The 27438-nt window shown below is 38.5% G+C and overlaps 1 protein-coding gene and 1 non-coding gene across 2 annotated transcripts in view; both read right to left on the bottom strand.

The window, feature by feature from the left end:
- Window positions 1-1116: 1116 nt before the first annotated feature.
- LOC112757359 (protein FAR1-RELATED SEQUENCE 5-like) overlaps window positions 1117-27438 on the bottom strand; it is a 40842-nt gene continuing 14520 nt past the window's right edge. The window contains exons 5-6 of the mRNA XM_025805947.1: window positions 1693-1773; window positions 1117-1464 (exon numbers count right to left, since the gene is read on the bottom strand). Coding sequence (XP_025661732.1) covers window positions 1117-1464; window positions 1693-1773 — 429 coding nt within the window. The remainder of the gene's footprint in view (window positions 1465-1692; window positions 1774-27438) is intronic.
- Window positions 14822-14929, bottom strand: LOC112761166 (small nucleolar RNA R71). The gene has a single exon (XR_003181574.1). It is a non-coding gene; the product is annotated as a small nucleolar RNA R71 (small nucleolar RNA).

The following is a 27438-nucleotide window of genomic DNA, read 5'->3' as shown; positions in this document are numbered from 1 at the left end:
TTTCACTTATAAAAAGTGTATTATAGGTAGAACACAGAAGCTTCAATTTTGAAAAAGAGAATAAGCATCATGCAAGTTACTAATTCTTAAAAATTTGACTTCTAATGCCAGGAGAAGAATAGATCAGATGAATAAATGAAGCCAGACGAAAATAGTTAATCCTCAAAGATAGTTAGTATCAAATTCTAAGTTGTTATCAGAACTTTCTCTTCTATATGAGGGGAAAAATAATCCAGAATAAGAAGGAAGAGCAGATCAAATCCACCTGATAATATCCAACATCAGAATCACAGAAAGAATAAACAACAAGAACACGTCTAAGAGCAGCATGTCCCTCGGGAGTGTCCAACCATGGATGGCCAGGAAAGGTCTGTGGCAGATCCTGTATAGATGCATGAAGAATTATTAGAGAAAGGGATATATAATCAACAATTTTAACATGCATAAATTAAAAATTCCAATTGTTCTGAACTAACATTAATTACAATAACCATTTGAATGGTCGCATTAAACACCCTAACTTCCTTTTAGACCTTTACAAAATGTAAAACCCTACGCAAAGCTGATACATATTCTTCAAACTGTACTGAATATCACACAAATTCCCCTCTTTTCCTGCTCAGCATATACTCACAGCTGCATTTTGATAAAGTTCTGGAAACTGCTTGATTGGCACATACTCACAGCATATACTCACTTGGTATGTTCTAATTACAATGGAGCATGCTCAAATTAGTTATTGTTGTATAGTTGTCGAGTATTTTACATCATATGGAAGGTTCTGAATAGCAGACTGGCGAAACAAAGTATCATAATGCTGCATTTATGAAGCATTTTTGTTTCATCCTGCAATCTTATTTCTATCATGTTAAATAATAATTTCTGTATCAATTTTATAGGTATTAAGTTTCCTAACTAAGAATCATGAAAAGAAAACAAATTTTTGTATCAGTTTTCTGCTCAATAATTCGAACACATCTATGAACGAGCATAATAAATAGCCTATTATGTTAACGTCACAAAAGTCTATGATTCAAGATCCTATACCAAAAAAATGTAGAAAAGTTAAAGTATAATCTATATATATATATATATGTATATATATAGATTATAACTCTATGACTTTTTGTTGTTGATGACATCATTCAAAAGTCTAGCCCATATATTCCAGTCACTGGGTCCACTAGAATACGGCGAGATATGGGACAACTGAGGATATGATGTAATTCCGGCAGTAGAAGGATATTGGTTGAAGTGTGCCATGCCATTTGGAACAGGATGAAAAGGAATAGGGAGGACTCCACCATAAGGTTGATAAGGATGGACCACTGGATAATGATGCATAGGATATTGTAGCAATCCTGATTTCTTGGTTGTGGCTGCACCTGGAACTTCCTCCACTTCTATTTCTGGTGTGTTGGTCTTATCTTTTAATGTCCCTTGAGTTAGAGTGATTTCTTCCGTCTAAACATAAATCATAATTTTCAAATAATTACGATACAAAATTTAAAAAAAAACCTTGTCAGACAAGCTAGAGTCGAGTAAGACTTTTCTCAAAGTGTTGACCTCACTCTCCCTTAATCTCTCAATTGAACTTATGGTATTGGATTAAAATAATTTAAATTCAAACAAAGACTTTAATTTTCCTTCTTGAATTATCTAATATAAATTATTAGATATTCGAAATGTTACCTTCTGTCGACCTTTTTTTCCATTTGCTCTAATCTTCGGTGTCTCTGTCAATTTAGATACAGACTTCTTACTTTTACTACCCTTGAATTTTTTGTTATAGAAAAATAAGAAATAATATAAGCACTTGATAAACCACTATTTTATGGTTTATCTTGTGTTCAATTGAGTGGTTTTATCAAATCTTTGCCCACTTATTCATATGATTTGCATGATTTTACAATTCCTTCCTAGTGTTATTCTATAGTTGAAAAACTTGCTTCCTAGAATATTTAATCTGTGTATTTTAATTCTCCTTTATACCATTCGATGCCATGATCCGTGTGTTATGTGTTTCAGGTTTTATAGGGAAGGAATGACTTAGAGAATGGAGAGGAAGCTTGCAAAAATGGAAGGAACACAAGAAACTAAGGAGATAACCAGCGAGCATCGACGCGCACGCATGGCTCACGTGAGCGCGTGATACGGAAAAATTTATAGTGACGCGTGTGCGTGCCTGACGCGTACGCGTGGATTGGAGTTTGCACAAAGACGCGCACGCGTGACTGACGCGTACGGTGACATGCGTGATCTACAGAAATAACAGAAAATGCTGGAGGCGATTTCGGGCCGAGTTTTGACCCAGTTTTCAGCCCAGAAACACAGACTAGAGCCAGGGAACATGCAGAGACTCAACACACATTCTCATTAGCATAGTTTTAGTTTTTAGATATGAATCTGGAGAGAAATTACTTTTCTCTAGGTTTTCTTTTACATCCATAGTTTCATAGTTTATTGCTTTTGCTTTGGATATTGAAGAGTCATCACCTCCGTTGAAGATACTATTCTAGTTTGTTTTCTTACTCCTTTATTATTCCATATTCTTAATTCTTGTTTAGAGTTACAATTGGATTATTTTTAGAATTTATTAATGCAAAGGATTACTTTTACTTTTAATTGAATCGTAATTATTGTCTATCATGTCTTCCTTTTATTCCTTATTTAATTCTATGCAAGTAATTCTCATGTCAATGGGGGTAGATTCCCAACTTGACATGGGGTTGATTAAAAGGAGACACTTGAGTTTGAATGCTCAAGTGATTAGTTAAATTAGAAGTTGTTGGCTAATTCTGTATTTACTAACGCAATACCTTCCCAATGGAGAGTACTAGGATTTGCGAATAAGAGTTAGCTCAATCACTTGACTTTCCTTTATTTAGTAAGGGTTAACTAAGTGAAAATAACAACCTCTTTACACTACACTTGAGAGAATTCCAACAAGGATAGAACTTCCAATTAATCATTCCCCCAGTCAAGGCCTTTTATTTTGAATATTATAAATCTCTTTTAATTTTCACTGCTTTAATTTACAATTATTTATTTGCCCATTGCCCAAACTCAAAATTACTCAGAAAACTTCTGATTAATAAGATAGCACCCTTTTGTCAACTCGTTGGAAGACGACCTGTGACTCATACTCCCAGTATTTTCATTCTAAACTTTTGTGACAACTTTTCTAAATTGATGAGGCAGATTTTTTCTAGTTAAGAGCTATACTCACAACGTATTTCCTATATTGATTTCTTAATCGGCCGATGATAAACCACTATTTCATGGTTTATCTTTTGTTTAATTGAGTGGTTTCATCAAGTCATCACCCACTTATTCATACTAATTGCATGATTTTATATTTTTCCTCCTAATATTGTTTTATGATTGAAAACTTGCTTCCTAAAGAACTTTAATTTATGTATTTTTAATTCTCCTTTATACCATTCGATGCCGTGATCCGTGTGTTAAGTGTTTCAAGCTTTATAGGTCAGGAATGGCTTAGGAAATGGAGAGGAAGCTTGCAAAAAGGAAGGAACACAAGAAACTAAGGAGATGACCAGCAAATACTGATGCGCGCGCATGGGTCACGCGAGCGTGCGGAATGGAAAAAATTGCAGCGACGCGTGCGCGTGCCTGACGCGTACGCACGGATTGGAGTCTGCCCGAATGATGCGAACGCGTGGACGATACGTACGCGTGACAAGGAAAATCGCTGAAAGATGCGAACGCGTGGACGACGCGTACGCGTGACCTGCGCGATCTGCAGAATTAATAGAAAACGCTGGGGGCGATTTCGGGCTGCGTTTTGACCCAGTTTTCGGCCTAGAAACACAAAATAAAGCCAGAGAACATGCAGAGACTCAACACGACACAGAGACACGACTTTACACATACACATTAGGATAGTTTTAGGTTTTTGGATCTGAATCTAGAGAGGAATTACTCTCCCTCTAGTTTCTCTTTACATTCCCAATTTATTGCTTTTGCTTTTGGATATTGAAGAGTCATTACCTCCATTGAAGATACTATTCTAGTTTGTTTTCTTACTTACTCTTTTATTTATTCCATATTCTTAATTCTTGATTAAAGTAATAATTGGATTATTTTCATGGATTGTTAATGTAAAGGATTACCTTTACCTTTAATTAATTTAATTTAATTTATCATGTCTTCTTCTATTATTTTTGTGAGCGTTATATTCATGTCATTGGAGTAGACTCCATACTTGACATGGGGTTGATTAAAAGGAGACATTTGAGTTGGAAGGCTTAAGTGATGGTAAAATTGGAAGTTGTTGGCTAGTTCTATATTTACTAACGCTAGACCTTCCCAAGGGAGAGGACTAGGATTTGCGAATAAGAGTTAGCTCAATCACTTGACTTTCCTTTATTTAGTAAGTGTTAACTAAGTGAAAACAACAACCTTTTTAATACTACACTTAAGAGATCCCAACAAGGATAGAATTTCCAATTAATCATTCCCCTGGTCAAGGCTTTTTATCTAGAATATTAATAATCATTCTTAGTTTTTATTGCTTTAATTTACAATTATTTAATTACTCGTTATTCAACTCTCAAACTCTCATGGAAATTCCTAATTAATAAAATAGCATCCTTTCTTGCAACTCGTTGGGAGACGACCTGGGATTCATACTCCCAGTATTTTTATTCTAAATTTTTGTGACACCCTTTTTAAATTGGTGAGGCAGATTTTTGCTGGTTAAGAGCTATACTTGCAATGCTGTTCTCTTATTAAAAATCTCTTAATTGGCCTAACTTTTTCCACGCACCAGTTTTTGGCGCCGTTGCCGGGAAGTTACAATTGTGTGCTAAATTATTAATTAGTGTAAATATTTTAATTTTAATTGCATATTTTATTTTTTTATTTTATTACCATGAGCTATATGTTTCTTTCATTGAATGACGCGTTCACTGCCTGATCCGAGCTTAGCTACATTTGATCCTGAAATTGAAAGAACTATTTCACGTATTAGGCGAGCTCGACGCAGGTTAGCCTCTGAGGGTGGTGAAGTGATTGTTATCGATTCACCAGTCTCATCTGAGGGCGAATCTGAACCGCCATTTGAGAGCGAAACAAGCTCCTTTACTACTGATTCAGTTAATTTACGTGCAGATAGAATGGCAGTACCTAGAGGGATTACTCTCCAGGAAGCTGGAGCCCCAAATTTTACACTGCAGCCGTATCAAGTGCATCATCCAACTCTGGCTGCAGATTTTGAACTGAAGACTACACTAATCAACTTGATGTCCAAGTTTCATGGTTTACCTACTCAGAAATCCATCAAGCATCTAAGGGATTTTCAGACAGCCTGTTTTACTGTTAGGCATCACGGTACGAATGAAACTTCTATTCTGTTAACTGCCTTTCAATTTTCTCTTGAGTGAAAGGCAAGGGAGTGGTACTACTCCCAACCTGAAGCGACTGTTACCAACTGGAATATGCTTAGGAGAGAATTTTTGGAAAAATATTTTCCAGCTAAAGTTACAGACAGACTGAGGAAAGAGATCTCCTGCATTGTTCAAGGAGAATCAGAAACTCTTTATGAGTACTGGGAGTGTTTTAAGAACCTTCTAGACGCATGCCCCCATCACATGATTGACAGGCTAGTGTTGATCATCTATTTCACTCAAGGTGTGAAGCCTCGGGATAAAACTACACTAGATGGTGCTAGTAATGGTTCTCTGAAAAAGTACAAGAACGCAGATGAAGCATGGCAACTAATCAGTAACTTAGCTGAGTCGACCAGGAATCACAGGCACAGGAATAGCCACCCAAAAGCTGTTGCAGAAATTTCCTCTAGCACTGAGACCTCTGCTCTTACACAGAGTATATGTGAAATGACCAACCTACTGAAGCAAATGCAGTTAAATCAACAACAAACTTAGCCTTCCCCACCACAACAAAGCCAATAGTTAGTTCCGCAAAGAGTATGCGGAATATGTGCTGATTATAGTCATTATACTGATGAATGCCCGCAACTCCAACAAGAAGACAACACTGTGGTAGCTACTCATAACTTTTATGACCGCCCGAATCAAGGATACAATCAACAAGGCGACAACTACAACCAAGGTAGCAACTATAACCAAGGATGGCAAGACAACTCCAACCAAAGTTGGAGAGATAACTCCAGCCATGGTTGGAGGGACAACTATAACAGAGGAGGCCGAGATAACAATGGAAACCAGAGGTGGAATAACAACAACAGACAGCAGAATCAGAACCAATCTTACAGAGCTCCTCACCTAAGGCAATCATAAGGACCCCAGCACAACCAACAACAGGTCCCTCAGATCACTTATCCCACTTCCCCATCAAATGATGAGATACTTCGTTCTCTTACACAAGGACAACAAGACATGCAGACCACACTAAACTCTACTCTAAATGGTCTGAATGCCACTTTACAAGCTCTCGCCCGGATAGATTCATTACCTACTTCTACTAATCAATCTTTAAACTCCAGTAGAATTCCTTCTCAACCCTTACCTAACCCCAAGGGTGGCATCAATGCCATCACTTTAAGGTCCGGAACCACACTGCCAGAGAGGAATTAGGAGGAGCCAAGCCCAATAGTACATGCCCCAGCTGAAGATGTGATAGAAGTAGAAGATGCTGAAGAGGAAGATAAAGCACAAGACAAGCTTGAAGAAGAAGTAGCTCAGCAAAGGAATGGACCACCAAAGGATACAGAAGCTGCAAATGGTGCCATTCCAATCCCATTCCCACATCTTGCAAGGAAGTCCAAAAAGCAGATGGAACTTGATCCCAAAGTGGTGGAAATTTTCAAAAAGGTTGAGGTAACTGTTCTCCTTTTTGATGTTATTCAGCAAGTACCTAAATATGCAAAGTTTCTGAAAGATTTATGCATTCATAAAGAGAAAATTAATGAATTAGAAACTATCCCTTTAGGTAGTTCTATATCTGCTTTAATGGGAGGTATACCTGAAAAATATAGTGATCCAGGTCCATGCATGGTTAACTATACCATTGGAGGTGTAATATTTTCTGATTGCATGTGTGACTTAGGAGCGTGTGTTAGTATAATGCTATTGTCTATATATAATACTCTAAGGCTCCCTCCCTTAAAAAAGTCGGCAGCTCGTTTTGTGTTAGCAGATAAAAGCATTATTACAGTAGTTGGAATTGCTGAAGATGTGTTAGTGAGCATTAAGGGGCTCACATTTCCCATTGACTTCTATATCCTGGAAATGTCCCCTAATGACTCAGGAAGACCATCATCAATCCTGCTTGGAAGACCATTCCTGAAGACCTCAAAATTCAAGCTGGATGCATTCTCAGGAACTTACTCCTTTGAGATAGATGGCAGAACAGTAAGTTTCAGTTTAAATGAAGCTATGAAGCACCCTCTGGAAGATCGTTCTATCTTCCAGTGCGACATCATTGATGAAACTATCGCTAAAGTTCACCAAGAATAATTAGAAAAGAAGCACATAGAGCAAGGTCCAAGTGTGGGGACACCCTCTGAACATAATGAAGACACTTTACCATTATCACTAGCCCCAGATGATCCAGAACCTAGCCATGAGCAGAAACTGGAATTGAAGCCCCTTCCTCCACACCTCAAGTATGCTTACCTTGAGGATAATCAGAAGTTCCCAGTTATCATTGCAAGGGAACTCACTTCTCAACAAAAGGAACAACTGCTTAGTGTACTAAGAAAGCACAAGAAAGCAATTAGATGGAGCTTGGCGGATATAGTAGGCATCAGTCTGCAAGTTTGTGAGCACATAATATATCTGGAAGAGGAATCAAAACCCATCCGTCAACCCCAAAGAAGATTGAATCCCACCTTCTTAGAAGTTGTCAAGAAAGAAGTAACTAGGCTACTTGAAACAGATATCATTTACCCCATCTCAGACAGTGAATGGGTCAGTCCAGTACAAGTGGTGCCCAAAAAGTCTGGAGTCACAGTAGTAAAGAATGAGCATGGAGAGCTCCTGACAACTAGAGTGCAGAATTCATGGAGAGTTTGCATTGACTATAGGCATCTCAACCAAGCTACTCGCAAGGATCACTACCCTTTGCCATTTATTGATCAGATGCTCGATCGCCTGTCAGGTAAATCCCATTATTGCTTTTTACACGGTTATACAGGTTACTTTCAAATTCATATAGCTCCTGAAGATCAGGAAAATACCACTTTTACATGTCCCTTTGGAACGTATGCATACAAAAGGATGCCTTTTGGCTTATGTAATGCACCAGCTACTTTCCAAAGATGCATGATGAGTATCTTTTCAGATCTTATTGAGAACTGTATGGAAGTATTTATGGATGATTTTAGCGTATATGGTGATTCATTTAACCTCTTCTTGGATAGCTTAGCTAGAGTATTAGACAGATGTGTCAGTTCAAACCTTGTATTGAATTTTGAAAAATGTCACTTTATGGTAAAACAAGGGATTGTTCTAGGACATGTTGTTTCTAATACTGGTATTTCTGTAGATCCAGCAAAGGTAGATGTCATTCTAGTTTACTGATAAACCACTATTTTATGGTTTATCTTGTGCTCAATTGAGTGGTTTTTATCAACTCTTTACCCATTTATTCATACTATTTGCATGGTTTTACATTTGCCTTCCTAATTATGTGCTTTGATTGAAACATGCTTCTTTGGCCTTAAGTTACCTATGTTTAATCCTCTCTTATTACCATTAGATGCCTTGATATGTGTGTTAGGTTATTTCAGAGATTACAGGGCAGGAATGGCTCAGAGGATGGAAAAGAAGCATGCAAAAGTGGAAGAAATACAAGAAGTTGGAGAAATTGCTAAGCTGTCCAGCCTGACCTCTTCGCACTCAAACGGCGATAACTTTAGCTACAGAGGTCCAAATGATGCGGTTCTAATTGTCTTGAAAAGCTAACGTCTAGAGCTTCGATTTGATATATAATTTGTCATAGCTGCCTCGACGCCAGACGACGCGAACGTGTGAAAAACGCGGACACGTGACCTGGCAGAAACACAATCCACGCAAACGCGTGGACGACGCCTCCGCGTCACTTTGCCGTGACCTGAACGTAACAGAAATCACTGGGGGCGATTTTTGGGCTGTTTTTGACCTGGTTTTCGGCCCGAAAAACACAGATTAGAGGCTATAAAATGGGAGAATGCATCCATTCATGAACACAAGCTCATAATTCATAATTTTTAGTTTTAGATGTAGTTTTTAGAGAGAGAGGTTCTTTCCTCTCTCTTAGGATTTAGGATTAGGATTCCTCTTAAAGGAATCAGGATTTCAACTTTATTATTTCAATTTATTATTTCAACTTCTTCTCAGGTTCAACGTTCCTTTTATTTATTTTTCCAATTTAATTTATGAACTTTTCCATGTTACATTTGATATCTTTATTAGTACAATTTGAGGTATTTTAGAATTATGATTACTTTCCTTTATATATATAAATAATTTAGCTTTTTATATTCTTGGCTTTAATTGATTAACTGGAAGCTCTTGAGTTATCAACTATCCGTGATTGGTTGTTATGTCGGCTAAATTGACTGGTATTCCACTAACTCTAGTCTTTCCTTAGGAGTTGGCTAGGACTTGGGAATCTAACTAATTAGTTCACTTGACTTTCCCTTGCTTTCATAAGGGTTAACTAAGTGGGATTAACTTCCATTCTCATAGAAGTAACTAGGATAGGACTTCTGAATTTTCATACCTTGCCAAGAGATTTTATTATTGTTAATTTATTTTACTTGTCATTTAAATTACCTGTTCCTTACTTTCAAAACCCCCAATTTACAAGACTCATAACCAATAATAAGAACACCTCCCTGCAATTCCTTGAGAAGACGACCCGAGGTTAAATACTTCGGTTATCAATTTCAAAGGAGTTTGTTACTTGTGACAACCAAAACTTTTGCAAGAAAGGACTTTTGTTGGTTTAGAAGCTATACTTGCAACGGGAATTTATTCTGAATTCTAGACCACGCAAAAGTTCTCTCTTCATTTACCTTACCCCTCCTCTGTGAGGGAAGTCCGTTCGTTCCTTGGCCATGCAGGTTTTTACAAAAGATTCATTAAGGACTTCAGTAAGGTAGCATTACCTTTATCCAGACTGTTGCAGAAAGATATTGAGTTCGAATTTAGTGAAGATTACATGAAAGCATTTGATAAGCTAAAGAACGCCCTGACTCAAGCTCCAATTATGAGAGGACCAGACTGGAGCCATCCGTTTGAAATTATGTGTGATACCTCCAACCATGCAGTAGGAGCGGCACTGGCTCAGTGCGAAGGTAAGGATCCTTTCGTAATTGCTTATGCATCTAAAACCTTAGATGTTGCTCAGTCCAATTACACTACTACTGAAAAAGAGCTTCTCGCTATTATTTTTTCTCTGGATAAATTCCGAGCTTATTTACTTGGTACTAAGGTAGTAGTGTACTCGGACCATGCAGCTCTAAAATATTTATTAGCTAAAAAAGAGTCTAAACCAAGATTGATACGTTGGATACTGCTGCTGTAATAATTTGATTTAGAAATTAAGGATATGAGTGGTAACCAGAATTTAGTGGCATACCACTTGAGTCGCCTTGAGCACATTAAAGATGACTCCACTCCTATCAATGGTACTTTCCCATTTGATAGCTTACAAGCAGTATCTGAAGTAGTTCCTTGGTATGTATCTGTAGCTAATTATCTAGTTAGCCATATTTTTTCTCCCAATTTTACTAAGCATCAAAGGGACAAGCTGAAAAGCGAGTCTAAATATTATATATGGGATGACCCATATCTGTGGAGGTGTGGTGCTGACCAGGTAATTAGAAGATGTGTGTCCCAATCAGAATTCCAGTCCATTTTAGAGGTCTGCCACTCTTCTTAGAGTGGAGGACATTTTGGCCCTCAAAGAATAGCTAAAAAAATCTTAGACCGTGGATTCTGGTGGCCTACTCTTTTTAAAGATGCTGCTGAATTTTGTAAATCTTGTTCCCCATGCCAAAGGTTTAGTAATATATCCATGAGGGACGAGATGCCTCAATAGATTATGCTTTTCTGTGAAATTTTTTATATTTGGGGCATTGACTTCTGATGAGCGGATAATTTATACGCTTTTTGGCATTATTTTTAGTATGTTTTTAGTATATTTTAATTAGTTTTTATTATATTTTATTAGTTTTTGAATAAAAATCACACTTCTGGACTTTACTATGAGTTTGTGTATTTTTCTGTGATTTCAGGTATTTTCTGGCTGAAATTGAGGGACCTGAACAAAAATCTGATTCAGAGGCTAAAAAAGGAGTGCAGATGCTGTTGGATTCTGACCTCCCTGCACTCGAAGTGAATTTTTTGGAGCTACAGAAGCCCAATTGGCGCGCTCTCAATTGCGTTGGAAAGTAGACATCCTGGGCTTTCCAGCAATATATAATAGCTTATACTTTGCCCGAGATTTGATGTCCCAAACAGGCGTTCCAAGTCAGCTCAAGAATTCTGGCGTTTAACGCCAGAACGGGCACAAAAGCTGGCGTTTAACTCCAAGAAAAGTCTCTACACATGAAAGCTTCAATGCTCAGCCCAAGCACATACCAAGTGGGCCCAGAAGAAGATTTCTACATTAATTACTGATTTCTGTAAACCCTAGGCTACTAGTTCTCTCTAAATAGGACCTTATAATATTGTATTTTGATCTTTGATAAGTCTTATGCTATCTTAGACACATTTGGGGGCTGGCCATTCGGCCATGCCTAGACCTTGTTCTTATGTATTCTCAACGGTGGAGTTTCTACACACCATAGATTAAGGTGTGGAGCTCTGCTATTCTTCATGAATTAATACAAAGTACTATTGTTTTTCTATTCAACTCAAGTCTATTTCTTCTCCAAGATATTCATTCGCACCCAAGAACATGATGAATGTGATGATTATGTGACACTCATCACCATTCTCACCTATGAACGCGTGACTGACAACCACTTCCGTTCTACATGCAAACAAGCTTGAATGTGTATCTCTTGGGTTTCTAATCTCAGATTGGAACCTTCGTGGTATAGGCTAGAATTATTGGCGGCCATTCCTGAGATCCGGAACGTCTAAACCTTGTCTATGGTTTTTTGAGTAGGATCTGAGAAGGGATGACTGTGACGAGCTTCAAACTCGCGATTGTTGGGCGTATGACAGATGCAAAAGGATCAATGGATCCTATTCCAACATGATCGAGAACCGACAGATGATTAGCCGTGCGGTGACAGCGCATTTGGAACGTTTTCACTGAGAGGACAGGAAGTAGCCATTGACAACGGTGATGCCCAACATAAAGCTTGCCATGGAAAGGAGTATGAATGATTGGAAGAAGGCAATAGGAAAGCAGAGGTTCAGGAGGAACAAAGCATCTTCATACGCTTATCTAAAATTCCAACCAAAGATTACATAAGTATCTCTATCTTTATTTTATGTTTTATTTATCTTTTAATTATCAATTCTCCATCACCATCTGAATTCGCCTGACTAAGATTTACAAGGTGACCATGGCTTCCTTCATGCCGACAGTCTCCGTGGGATCGACCCTTACTCACGTAAGGTTTATTACTTGGACGACCCAGTGCAATTGCTGGTTAGTTGTGTGGAATTGTGACAAAGTGTGATTCATGTTTAAGATCTCCAAGTCCTTTGGCGCCATTGTTGATGATCACAATTTCGTGCACCAAGTTTTTGGCGCCGTTGCCGGGGATTGTTTGAGTTTGGACAACTGACGGTTCATCTTGTTGCTTAGATTAGGTACTTTTCTTTTTATTTTTTAGAATTTTTAAGAATGAATTCTAGAGTTTCAAGGTGATGTTCTTATCATCACAAAAGCTGATTGATTCTCATCAATTTAGCTGCTGAATGTAATGTCCTGCTGAAGCTTGGCCAACCATGTCTAATCTTTTTAGACTGAAGCTATAGACTAACATTGCATGATTCCTGGAATTCTTATTAAAAGTTTTGATTCTCCTTATTTTCTTTTCTATATAAGTTTCGAAAATCACAAAAAAATTATAAAACCATAAAAATTAAAAATATTTTATGTTTCTTGTTTGAGTCTAGTATCAATTTTTAAATTTGGTATCAATTGCATGTTTTTATTCTTCTTGCATTTTTCGAATATATGCATTATGTTCTTCATTGATCTTCAAGTTGTTCTTGATGATTTCAGTGCTCTGATCTTAAATTTCTCTTATTCTGTGTCTTTTGTTGTTTCTTACATGCATTTTCAATTTGTTATAGTCCTTAGTATACAAACTTCTAAGTTTGGTGTCTTGCATGCATTGTTTATTTGATCTTAGTTGCATTTTTTTTATTTCTCATCATTAAAAATTCAAAAATATTTTCAAAAATTGTGTCTTTTCAAGTCAATAATACAGAGAATTGAAGATTCAGAACATTCAGCAGAGGAATCAAACAGAAAAAGCTGGGCGTTCAAAACGCCCAGTGAAGAAGGAAAACTGGCATTTAAACGCCAGCCAGGGTACCTGGCTGGGCGTTTAATGCCCAAAAAGGTAGCATTTTGGGCGTTAAATGCCAGAATGGATGCCATTCTGGGCGTTTAACGCCAGAAGGACACTAGAGGGAAGATTTTGTTTTTAATCCAATTTTTTTTTCAAATCTTCATAATTTTTCAAAATCAAATCTTTTTCAAATCATATCTTTTCAATCATATCTCTTCAAAATCAATTTTTTTCCATTTTTTTTATAATTTTCGAAAATCCTTGTTATAATTAATGATTTACTTCAAAATTTTCTAGTTGTTACTTGCCTATTAAGAAAGGATCAAAAGTTTTAATTCTAGAATCATATATTCTAATTTCTTGTTAGTCAAGTAATCAACTTTAATTTTAAAACTTTCTCTTTTTAGTCTGATTTTCAATCATATCTTCTCAATAATATATTTTTAATCACATCTTTTTCAAAATTAATTTTCAATCATATCTTTTTAATTTCTAATTTCAAAATCTTTTTTCAAAATCACTTAATTTCTTTCCCAATTTTAGTTTTCGAAAATCATCAATTAAATTTTCAAAATTTCTTTTAATTATTTCAAAATCTTTTACTTTAATTTTGAAAATTCTTCCCCTCTTCTCACATCCTTCTATTTAAAGGACTAACACTCTTCCTCAAGGTGCAATTTGAACTCCCTCCTTCTTTATATGTTCGAATTCTCTTCTATCTACCTCCTCCTTCTATTCTTCTTTTCCTCTGACACCTCAAGGAATCTTGACATAGAGGATTCCCTACTTTCTTGTTCTCTTCTCTTTCATATGAGCAGGAACAAAGATAAAGGCATACTTGTTCAAGCTGATCCTGAACCTGAAAGGACCTTGAAGAGAAAGCTAAGAGAGGCTAAAGAACAATTCTCTTTAGAGGGCCTAACAGAGCTTTTCAAGGAAGAAGAGACCATGGCAGCCGAAAACAACAATGCCAACAATGCAAGGAAGGTGCTTGGTGACTTTACTGCACCTACTCCCGATTTCTATGGGAGAAGCATCTCAATCCCTGCCATTGGAGCAAACAACTTTGAGCTTAAGCCTCAATTAGTTTCTCTAATGCAACAGAATTGCAAGTTTCATGGACTTCCATTGGAAGATCCTCATCAGTTCTTAGCTGAATTCTTGCAAATCTGTGACACTGTCAAGACCAATGGGGTTGACCCTGAAGTCTACAGACTTATGCTTTTTCCTTTTGCTGTAAGAGACAGAGCTAGGACATGGTTAGATTTACAACCTAAAGAAAGCCTGAACTCTTAGGAAAAGCTAGTCAATGCCTTCTTGGCAAAGTTCTTTCCACCTCAAAAATTAAGAAAGCTTAGAGTGGAAGTCCAAACCTTCAGACAGAAAGAAGGTGAATCCCTCTATGAAGCTTGGGAAAGATACAAGCAATTGATCAGAAGGTGCCCTTCTGACATGCTTTCAGAATGGAGCATCATAGGTATTTTCTATGATGGTCTGTCTGAACTATCCAAGATGTCATTGGATAGCTCTGCTGGAGGATATCTTCATCTGAAGAAGACGCCTGCAGAAGCTCGGGAACTCATTGAAATGGTTACAAATAACCAATTCATGTACACTTCTGAAAGGAATCCTGTGAATAATGGGATAGCTCAGAAGAAAGGAGTTCGTGAGATTGATACTCTAAATGCCATATTGGCTCAGAATAAAATATTGACCTAACAAGTCAATATGATTTCTCAGAGTCTGTCTGGAATGCAAGCAGCAACAGACAGTACTAAGGAAGCTTCCTCTGAAGAAGAAGCTTATGATCCTGAGAACCCAGCAATGGAAGAGGTGAATTACATGGGAGAACCCTATGGAAACACTTATAATCCTTCATGGAAAAATCATCCAAATCTCTCATGGAAGGATCAACAGAGACCTCAACAAGGTTTCAACAAAAATAATGGTGGAAGAAACAGGTTTAGCAATAGCAAACCTTTTCCATCATCTTCTCAGCAACAGACAGAGAATTCTAAGCAAAACCACTTTGACTTAGCAACCATTGTCTCTGATCTAATCAAAACCACTCAAAGTTTCATGACTGAAACAAGGTCCTCCATTAGAAATTTGGAGGCACAAGTGGGTCAGCTGAGTAAGAAAATTACTGAACTCCCTCCTAGTACTATCCCAAGCAATACAGAAGAGAATCCAAAAAGAGAGTGCAAGGCCATAACCACAACCCACACGGCCGAACCTGGAGAGGAGGAAGAGGCAGTGATCTCCATTGAGGAAGACCTCAATGGACGTCCACTGACCTCCATGGAGTTTCCTGATGAGGAACCATGGGAATCTAAGGCTCACACAGAGACCATAGAGATTCCATTGAATTTACTTCTGCCATTCATGAGCTCTAATGAGTATTCTTCCTCTGAAGAGAATGAAGATGTTACTGAAGAGCAAGTTGCTAAGTACCTTGGAGTAATCATGAAGCTAAATGCCAAGTTGTTTGGTAATGAGACTTGGGAGGATGAACCTCCATTGCTCATGAAAGAACTAGATGACTTGACTAGGCAGAGATTACCTCTAAAGAGATAAGACCCTGGGAAATTCTCAATCCCTTGTACTATAGGCACCATGACCTTTGAGAAGGCTCTGTGTGACCTAGGGTCAAGCATAAACCTCATGCCTCTCTCTGTAATGGAGAAGCTAGGGATCATTGAGGTACAAGCTGTAAGAATCTCACTGGAAATGGCAGACAATTCAAAGAAACAAGCTTATGGACTTGTAGAGGATGTCTTGGTAAAGGTTGAAGGCCACTACATCCCTGCTGACTTTATAATCCTAGAGACTGGGAAGTGTATGGATGAATCCATCATCCTTGGCAGACCCTTCCTAGCCACAACAAAAGTTGTGATTGATGTTGACAGAGGAGAATTGATCATTCAAGTGAATGAAGACTCCCTTGTGTTTAAAGCTCAAGGATATCCCTCTGTCACCATGGAGAGGAAGCATGAAGAGCTTCTCTCAATACAGAGTCAAACAGAGCCCCCACAGTCAAACTCTAAGTTTGGTGTTGGGAGGCCACAGCCAAACTTTAAGTTTGGTGTTGAACGCCCACATTCAAACTCTAAGTTTGGTGTTGGGAGGTTCCAACATTGCTCTGAACATCTGTTAGGCTCCATGAGAGCCACTGTCAAGCTATTGACATTAAAGAAGCGCTTGTTGGGAGGCAACCCAATTTTCACTTATCTATGTTAAATTTCTATTTTCTTTTATTTTATGTTTTCTATAGGTTGATGATCATGTGAAGTCACAAAAACAATTGAAAAAGCAAAAACAAAAAGAAAAACAGAATGAAAAATAGAACACCTTGGAGGAGAAACTTACTGGCGTTTAAACGCCAGTAAGGGTAGCAGAATGGGCGTTAAACGCCCAGTCTGGCACCATTCTGGGCGTATAACGCCAGGAATGGGCAAGAAGCTGGCGTTAAATGCCAGAAATAGGTAGCAGCCTGGCATTTAACGCCAGGATTGGCAGCAAGGGGCGTTTTGCACGCCACATGGTGCAGGGATGAGGAATCCTTGACACCTCAGGATCTGTGGACCCCACAGGATCCCCACCTACCCCACCTCTCTCTCTCTCTTCTTCACCCAGTCACCAATCACCTCAATACCTCTTCACCACTCACATCCATCCTTTATAAAACCCACCCCACCTACCTCACCATTCAAATTCAAACCACTTTCCCACCCAAACCCACTCATAATGGCCGAACCATACCCCCCCTCCACTCCTATATAAACCCATCTTCACTCCTTCATTTTCACAAAACATACACACTACTTCTCCCCCTTGGCTGAAACACTAAGCCCACTCCATCTCCTCTATTTCTTCTTCTTCTACTCTCTTCTTTCTTCTTTTGCTCGAGGACGAGCAACCTTCTAAGTTTGGTGTGGTAAAAGCTAAAGCTTTTTTCATTTTTCCATAACCAATAATGGCACCAAAGGCTGGAGAAACCTCTAGAAAGAGGAAAGGGAAGGCACAAGCTTCCACCTCCGAGTCATGGGAGATGGAGAGATTCCTCTCAAGGGTGCATCAAGACCACTTCTATGAAGTTGTGGCCAAGAAGAAGGTGATCCCCGAGGTCCCTTTTAAGCTCAAAAAGGGCGAATATCCGGAGATCCGACATGAGATCCGAAGAAGAGGTTGGGAAGTTCTCACCAACCCCATTCAACAAGTCAGAATCTTAATGGTTCAAGAGTTCTATGCCAATGCATGGATCACCAAGAACCATGATCAAAGTGTGAACCCGGGCCCCAAGAATTGGCTTACAATGGTCCAAGGGAAATACTTAGATTTTAGTCCGAAAAATGTAAGGTTGGCATTCAACTTGCCCATGATGCAAGGAGATGCACACCCATACACTAGAAGGGTCAACTTTGATCAAAGGTTGGACTAAGTCCTCATGGACATCTGTGAAGAGGGCGCTCAATAGAAGAGAGATTCAAGAGGGAAGCCGATTCAACTAAGAAGGCATGACCTCAAGCCCGTGGCTAGGGGATGGTTGGAGTTCATCCAACGGTCAATCATTCCTACTAGCAACCGATCTGAAGTTACTATAGACCGGGCTATCATGATTCATAGCATCATGATTAGAGAGGAAGTAGAAGTTCATGAGGTTATATCCCAAGAACTCTACAAGGTGGCGGACAAGTCCTCTACTATAGCAAGGTTAGCCTTCCCTCATCTCATCTGTCACCTCTGCAATTCAGCTGGAATTGACATAGAGGAAGACATCCTCATTGATGAGGACAAGCCCATCACTAAGAAAAAAGATGGAGCAAATAAGAGATCCCACTCATGGACAAGAGCATGAGGAAACCCCTCATGAAATCCCTGAGATGCCTCAAGGGATGCATTTTCCTCCACAAAACTATTGTGAGCAAATCAACACCTCCCTAGGAGAATTAAGTTCCAACATGGGACAACTAAGGGTGGAGCACCAAGAGCATTCCATCCTCCACCATGAAATTAGAAAAGACCAAAGAACCATGAGAGAGGAACAACAAAGGCAAGGAAGAGACATTGAGGAGATCAAAAACTCCATAAGATCTTCAAGAGGAAGAACAAGCCGCCATCACTAAGGTGGACCCGTTCTTTAATTTCCTTGTTCTTTATTTTTTGTTTTTCGAATTTTTATGCTCTATGTTTGTCTATGTTTGTGTCTTTATTACATGATCACTAGTGTCTAAGTGTCTATGCCTTAAAGCTATGAAAATGAATCCATAACCTTTCTTAAATGAAAAATGTTTTTAATTGAAAAAGAAAAAGAAGTACATGAATTTTAAATTTTAAAATAGTTTAATTATTTTGATGTGGTGGCAATACTATTGTTTTTCTGAATGAATGCTTGAACAGTGCATATTTTTGAATTTGATTGTTTATGAATGTTAAAATTGTTGGCTCTTGAAAGAATGATGGGAAAAGGAGAAATGTTATCTGATGATCTGAAAAATCATAAAATTGATTCTTGAAGCAAGAAAAAGCAGTGAAAAGCTTGTAGAAAAAAAAAAGAGAGGCAAAAAAAAAGAGAAAAGAAAAAGAAAGAAAAAAAAAAGAAAAGCAAGCAGAAAAAGCCAATACCACTTTAAACCAAAAGGCAAGGGTGATAAAAAGGATCCAAGGCTTTAAGCATCAGTGGATAGGAGGGCCCACAGGAATAAAATCCTGGCCTAAGCGGCTAAACCAAGCTGTCCCTAACCATGTGCTTGTGGCGTGAAGGTGTCAAGTGAAAACTTGAGACTGAGCGGTTAAAGTCGTGGTCCAAAAGCAAAAAGAGTGTGCTTAAGAGCTCTGGACACCTCTAATTGGGGACTCTAGCAAAGCTGAGTCACAATCTGAAAAGGTTCACCCAATTATGTGTCTGTGGCATTTATGTATCCGGTGGTAATACTGGAAAACAAAATGCTTAGGGTCACGGCCAAGACTCATAAAGTAGCTGTATTCAAGAATCAACATAATTAACTAGGAGAATCAATAACACTATCTGGATTCTGAGTTTATATAGAAGCCAATCATTCTGAACTTCAAAGGATAAAGTGAGATGCCAAAACTGTTCAGAAGCAAAAAGCTAAAAGCCCCGCTCATCTAATTAATACTGATCTTCATAGATGTTTTTGGAATTCATTGTATATTCTCTTCTTTTTATCCTATTTGATTTTCAGTTGCTTGGGAACAAGCAACAATTTAAGTTTGGTGTTGTGATGAGCGGATAATTTATACGCTTTTTGGCATTATTTTTAGTATGTTTTTAGTATATTTTAATTAGTTTTTATTATATTTTTATTAGTTTTTGAATAAAAATCACTCTTCTGGACTTTACTATGAGTTTGTATGTTTTTCTATGATTTCAGGTATTTTCTGGCTGAAATTAAGGGACCTGAGCAAAAATCTGATTCAGAGGCTGAAAAAGGACTGCAGATGCTGTTGGATTCTGACCTCCCTGCACTCGAAGTGGATTTTTTGGAGCTACAGAAGCCCAATTGGCGCTCTCTCAATTGCGTTGGAAAGTAGACATCCTAAGCTTTCCAGCAATATATATTAGTCCATACTTTGCCCGAGATTTGATGGCCCAAACAGGCGTTCCAAGTCAGCTCAAGAATTCTGGCGTTTAAAGCCGGAACTGGCACAAAAGCTGGAGTTAAACGCGCAAACTGGCACAAAAGCTGGCGTTTAACTCCAAGAAAAGTCTCTACGCATGGAAGCTTCAATACTTAGCCCAAGCACACACCAAGTGGGCCCAGAAGAAGATTTCTGCATTAATTACTAATTTCTGTAAACCCTAGGCTACTAGTTCTCTATAAATAGGACCTTATACTATTGTATTTTGATCTTTGATAAGTCTTATGCTATCTTAGACACGTTTGGGGGCTGGCCATTCGACCATGCCTAGACCTTATTCTTATGTATTTTCAACGGTGGAGTTTCTACATACCATAGATTAAGGTGTGGAGCTCTGCTGTTCTTCATGAATTAATACAAAGTACTATTGTTTTTCTATTCAACTCAAGTCTATTTCTTCTCCAAGATATTCATTCTCACCCAAGAACATGATTAATGTGATGATTATGTGATACTCATCACCATTCTCACTTATGAATGCGTGACTGACAACCACTTCCGTTCTACATGCAAATAAGCTTGAATGTGTATCTCTTGGGTTTCTAATCTCAGATTGGAACCTTCGTGGTATAGGCTAGAATTATTGGCGGCCATTCCTGAGATCCGGAACGTCTAAACCTTGTCTGTGGTATTCTGAGTAGGATCTGGGAAGGGATGACTGTGACGAGCTTCAAACTCACGATTGTTGGGCGTGTGACAGACACAAAAGGATCAATGGATCCTATTCCAACCTGATCGAGAACCGACAAATGATTAGCCGTGCGGTGACAGCGCATTTGGAACGTTTTCACTGAGAGGACGGGAAGTAGCCATTGACAACGGTGATGCCCAACATAAAGCTTGCCATGGAAAGGAGTATGAATGATTGGAAGAAGGCAATAGGAAAGCAGAGGTTCAGGAGGAACAAAGCATCTTCATACGCTTATCTGAAATTCCAACCAAAGAATTACATAAGTATCTCTATCTTTATTTTATGTTTTATTTATCTTTTAATTATCAATTCTCCATCACCATCTGAATTCTCCTGACTGAGATTTACAAGGTAACCATAGCTTGCTTTAAGCCGACAGTCTCCGTGGGATCGACCCTTACTCACGTAAGATTTATTACTTGGACGACCCAGTACACTTGCTGGTTAGTTGTGCGGAATTGTGACAAAGTGTGATTCATGTTTAAGAGCTCCAAGTCCTTTGGCGCCATTGTTGATGATCACAATTTCGTGCACCAACTTCATGGGTCCGTTTCCAAATTCTAATGGCTACTTTTATATACTGTTAGCTGTAGATTATGTTTCTAAATGGGTGGAAGCAATTTCTACCCATACTGATGATGCTAAAACTGTTGTTTCCTTTGTTAGAAACCATATTATTTGTCGCTTTGGATCCCCACGAGCAATCGTGATCGATCAACGCACCCACTTTTATAACAGGAGACTAACAGGATTACTCAAGAAGCATGGGATAATTCACAAAGTAGCAACAACTTATCATCCCCAGACCAATGGGCAAGCAGAAGTCTCTAACAAAGAGATTAAACGTATTCTAAAAAAGATAGTAAAACCTCATAGGAAGGACTGGAGTTCCAGGCAACAAGATGCACTCTGGGCATATAGAACAGTGTACAAGACACCCATTGGGATGAGCCCCTTCCGCTTAGTATACGGAAAGGCTTGCCACCTTCTAGTAGAGGTGGAACACAAGACTTTCTGGGCTGTAAGGGAGTGTAACATGAATTTTGAAGAAGCTGGTGCTGAAAGGAAGTTGCAACTAGCAGAACTGGAGAACCTTCGCCTAGAAGCATATGACAATTCCAGGCGATACAAAGAGAAGATGAAGGCTGTCCATGACAAGCACATAAAAAGGAGAGACTTCAGACCAGGAGATTTAGTTCTTCTTTATAACTCCAGACTGAGGCTTATGCCAGGTAAACTAAGATCAAGATGGGAAGGTCCCTATAGAGTAGAAAAGGCAGAGCCATACGGAGTTTTCACCTGCGTCATCCTTCAAGCTCTAAATTCATAAAGGTCAATGGACATCGCCTAAAACTTTATCATGGAGAGAAGACGAAGGATCACAAAGAGCTAGAGGTTTTCCTCTTGGAAGACCCACCAACAGAAGCAGAATGAGCCTGAAAAATGTCTAACTTAAGGACGTAAAAGCAAAGTGCTAGGTGGGAGACAACCCACCATGGTATGATTGTTCCGTTTCAGTCTTAGTTTTATTTTACTTTATTCTATTTTTATTTCTGTTAATGACTCTTCTCATAATCTCTGTATATAGCTGTATATAGCCTGCATTTGTATTTGCATACTGCATAAAAAAATGCACGCAACACGTAAGCATCACTGACGCGTCTGCGTCATATGCGCATTCAAAACATGGAAGAAAAGAAGCAGAGAGTCACGCGAAAGCGTGGCTGGAGGTGTGCCTTAGGCACAAACAAGCCCACACGAACGCATCGCTGATGCGTTCGCGTCATTTTGAAAAAAAGCCTCCCACGCGTGCGCGTCGCCCATGCGCTCGCATGGCCCTGTGAAATCGACGTAAAGAGGTGTATGGCAGAGAGTTATGATGGAGTGGGGCTGGAATGATGCTAGAAGCACAAGCCCTATCACACGAACGCGTTCCCACGCGTTCGCGTCGTTTTCAAATATGGCCATTCACGGGAATGCGTCACCCACGCGCACACGTCACCCAGAATTTTTGGCATTATGCAAACGAAACAGAGAGTTGTGCGTACGCGAGGCTGCTCTCGCGCCAATAGCACAAATCAGGTCACGCGATCGCGTGACCCACGCATCCACGTCACCTGAACTTATCACACACCACGCGATCGCGTGCACCACGCGTCCGCGTCACATGTGACGCACATCTTAAACAGATCAGCGCCTGATATCTTATCTTTTCTTCCCCAAATCCAAATCTTTTCTTTCTCTTCTTATTTCTTTCTTCTCTCTTCTTCCTTCTTTATTCTTTCTCATTTTTTTTACTTTCTCCTCCTTTAATTTTTTCACATCTATTATCAAGGTTCTTTTCTTTCTTTTCCTACTTTTTACTTTTTCATTATTTTTATTTATGTTTTCTTTTTCTTTTTCTTTTCTACTTTCATTATCTATGTTTTCTTTTTCTTTCTTTTTCTTTTTATATTCTTTTCATTGGTGTTAGAAATTTATTTGGGTAATTGTTTTCTTCTATATTTTTGCTTGTGAATATATTGTGGAATTGTTTGACAATTAATATTACTTCTTAAAGGGTTGCTTACATTTCAAATCAATACTTTCAATAACATATTCACCATGCATGCTATGTGTTTGTGAAAAAGCCCGTATGGCATTACACATTATTTTTATATTACTCTATTCTACTACTCTAATACCTGTTTTTCACAAAACTCCTTTTATATTTTATTAATTAAATATAATTGTCAATACAAATAGATTGTTAGTTTGAAAGGGTTGATAATCTAACTTGGACATTTAATGCTTGATCTATGCTACTCATGCCTTTGCTGGCATGCCAATAAACATCTTGCATTAAATAGCCATCAAATGCACTTGCTATATTTCCATTGGTGAACTTTTTACATGTAGTCATGACCATGTGTTAACGACATCCTTCTTTATCATGCATTGATTATCACCTATACTATCCTCTCCCTTGCTCGAACCCTTAGCTTTACATATTACTCTCTCTTTCCCTTTTCAGGATGGCCACCAAGAAAGGTCAAGAGAAAGCTACTCCCAAACCACCAGTAAGGAAAGGAACAAAAAGAGCACTAGTGGCAGAGCCATCTTCAACCGTAGTAAAGCCCTCAACAAAGCGAATCAAGAGGATCATCAAGGTCGATGAAAAAGAGAAAGCTTTTCTAGCAAAGGACACTGCGCGGTTCACTAACCACTACTGTGAGCAGATGTTCCCTATCCTGGCAGAGAGGAATTATAATAACAAATACCTTGTCCTCCTGACCAACATTGTTGAATTTGTTGAGCCTTGCATTAAGTGAAGACAATGGGGATTCCTACGGAGACAGCCACGGTAGGATAACCTTTCATGGGTAGTTGAATTCTACTCTAATTTTCACATACCAACCATGCAGTCTGTCTATGTCCGTCAGAAGCAGGTCCCCATAACAGAAGAGGCCATTCAACGAGCTTTAGATCTTTTTCCTGCACCAGAAGGATTGGACGCATTCCAAGAAGTCTCATTCAAACGCCAGACATACCAATTTGACTGGGACGCCGTTCTCAGAGTGATAGCACAACCTGGCAGCAGATGGACCTATGGATACCATCAATCTCGACCTAAGAGCATATTGGCTTCAGCACTCACCTTGGAGGCTCGAGTTTGGGCACAGATCATGTCCCATTACGTCTTTCTGAGCACTTACGAGTCCTCCTTCACTGCAGACATGGCTGTTCTAGTCTGGTGTATCCTTACAAACCAGCACCTCAATTTACCAAGACACATTCGGCATGCTATGGGACACGTACAGATTGCAGGTAACCTATCTTTTACCGCCTTGGTTTCAAATCTAGTCTCAGCCAGAGTCTCTTACAGAGCTGGGGACACCAAGGCCATGATTCCACGAGATGATCAATACGTCCCTAACGGGAAGTATATCAGACCTCCAGCAGCCACTACTAGCCGGCCTACAGACCCGGCCAAAGATATTCCTACTCCTTCCACATCACAAGCACCTTCAGCAAACCAACTGCTCCATCAGATACTTGAGAGATTAGACCGGCTTGAACGGAAAGGAAAGCAAAGGGAGCACCGTAACAAGCGCCATTTTACATACCTCAAGGAGATACTTGTTGGTCACCACCCACCTAAAGAAGACCCAGACACCCCGAACTCCACTTCATTTACCAGCACAGGGAGCCATGACAGTCCCGATTATGGAGATGCTGCTACCAGCCCCCTTTGTTCCTGACTAATGGCACCGAGGACGGTGCCAAGCTTTAAGTGTGGGGAGGTCGGTCAGTACCTGACTTCCGGAGTTAATTTCTCTTTCTTAACACCATAAAATATGATATTTAATTATTTTTCTTTTATTAGGATAGGATAGATATCATAGTAATAAGTAATTGCATGCATGTTCTATTTGGTTAGAAAATAATAAGTTTCTTTTTAAGATCCTATTTTTGAAAAAAAATTTCACTAATTTAAATCAAAATTTTTGTGTTAAACTTTTTTGGAAATTGTATTTGGAACATAGTTAAAAGCTAGAACACACAACCTGTGAGACTTGAGCCTAATGACATGGTTACATTATTTAACCATAATATTTTATTCTTGTGTATTTGCTTCTCTATGATTGTGATCTATATTTTGTTCCATCCTATATGTCCAATATTTAATGTGTTATATGTATGCATATGATTGAGGCCATCAATTGATTATTAAATCACTTACCCTAAATAGCCTACCTTTTCAATTACCTTTGTTAGCCACTTTGAGCCTTTTAATCCCATTTGTTCTATATTTTATCACATTACTAGCCTTAAGCAGAAAAACAAGTAATACCCCAAATTGAATCTTTGGTTAGCTTAAGATAGAAATTGTGTGTCAATTAAGTATGGGAAAATTGTGGGAACATGGGTTAATAAGGGAATGTGTCATGATAAAATATTGAAAATTTGGGTACCTACTCATGTGAAACTAAGAAAAATTATAAATCCATGTGCATTGGCAATGTTATTTTTATGCTGCACAAAAAATTCCAAAAATATTCAATTAAATAAATGAATAAGGGGACAAAATTACCCCAATGTTAAGCCTAATGAAAAATCAATGCACATGTGATACAAAGTTAAAAGAAGAGTTGATGCATGAGTATATAATACAAAAATGGGAAAACTTTGGGTAACTAGGCATGAATTTAAAAGTATAAAGTGTATGTATAGGTAAGAGCTTAGGTTAATCAAGGATTCAATTTATAGCTCACTCAGCCATATATATACCCTTACCTTTACCTTGGCCCCATTACAACCTTGAAAAGACCTCATGATATTTGCATTGGTACATTAAATACTTGTTGATTGGTTAGGTGAAGAACAAGGTTTAGAAAGCATGATTAGAGAAGAGTAGAGTGATTACCCTATACACTAGAGTGACTAGAGTGCATATATACCATCAGTGAGGGTTCAATGCTTAATTATATGTTCCCTGCTTTCATGAGATGTCTTCTTACAAGTTTAATTGCTTTTACTATATAATTTGAATTAGTGGAATTTGATTTATTTCTGTCTTGAAGAACTTATTTATTTTTAACTAAATAAGCAAAATTATTTTAGCATATAGTTGCATTTATATACATAGGTTGCATTGCATTGCATGAGTATTACTTTTTCCTACTCATTTGTTTTATCTCCTTAAGCTAAGCATGAGGACATGCTAATGTTTAAGTGTGGGGAGGTTGATAAACCACTATTTCATGGTTTATCTTGTGTTTAATTGAGTGGTTTTATCAAGTCATCACCCACTTATTCATACTAATTGCATGATTTTACATTTTCCTTCCTAATATTGTTTTATGATTGAAAACTTGCTTCCTAAAGAACTTTAATTTATGTATTTTTAATTCTCCTTTATACCATTCGATGCCATGATCCGTGTGTTAAGTGTTTCAGGCTTTATAGGTCAGGAATGACTTAGGAAATGGAGAGGAAGCTTGCAAAAATGGAAGGAACACAAGAAACTAAGGAGATGACCAGCAAATACTGACGCGCGCGCATGGGTCACACAAGCGCGCGGAATGGAAAAATTGCAGCGATGCATGCGCGTGCCTGACGCGTACACGCGGATTGGAGTCTGCACGAATGATGCGAACGCGTGGACGACGCATACGCGTGACAAGGAAAATCGCTGAAAGACGCGAACGCGTGGACGACTCGTACGCGTGACCTGTGCGATCTGTAGAATTAACAGAAAATGCTGGGGGCGATTTTGGGCCGCGTTTTGACCCAGTTTTCGGCCCAAAAATACAGAATAAAGCCAGGGAACATACAGAGACTCAACACGACACAGAGACATGACTTTACACATACACATTAGGATAGTTTTAGGTTTTTAAATCTGAATCTAGAGAGGAATTACTCTCCCTCTAGTTTCTCTTTACATTCCCAATTTATTGCTTTTGCTTTTGGATATTGAAGAGTCATTACCTCCGTTGAAGATACTATTCTAGTTTGTTTTCTTACTTACTCTTTTATTTATTCTATATTCTTAATTCTTGTTTAAAGTAGTAATTAGATTATTTTTATGGATTGTTAATGCAAAGGATTACCTTTACCTTTAATTAAT

The sequence above is a fragment of the Arachis hypogaea genome, chromosome 16 (assembly GCF_003086295.3).
Source record: "Arachis hypogaea cultivar Tifrunner chromosome 16, arahy.Tifrunner.gnm2.J5K5, whole genome shotgun sequence".
NCBI classification, from domain to species: domain Eukaryota; kingdom Viridiplantae; phylum Streptophyta; class Magnoliopsida; order Fabales; family Fabaceae; genus Arachis; species Arachis hypogaea.
Note: the sequence above shows the minus strand (reverse complement) of the source record. Positions and strands in the feature narration are given on the sequence as shown.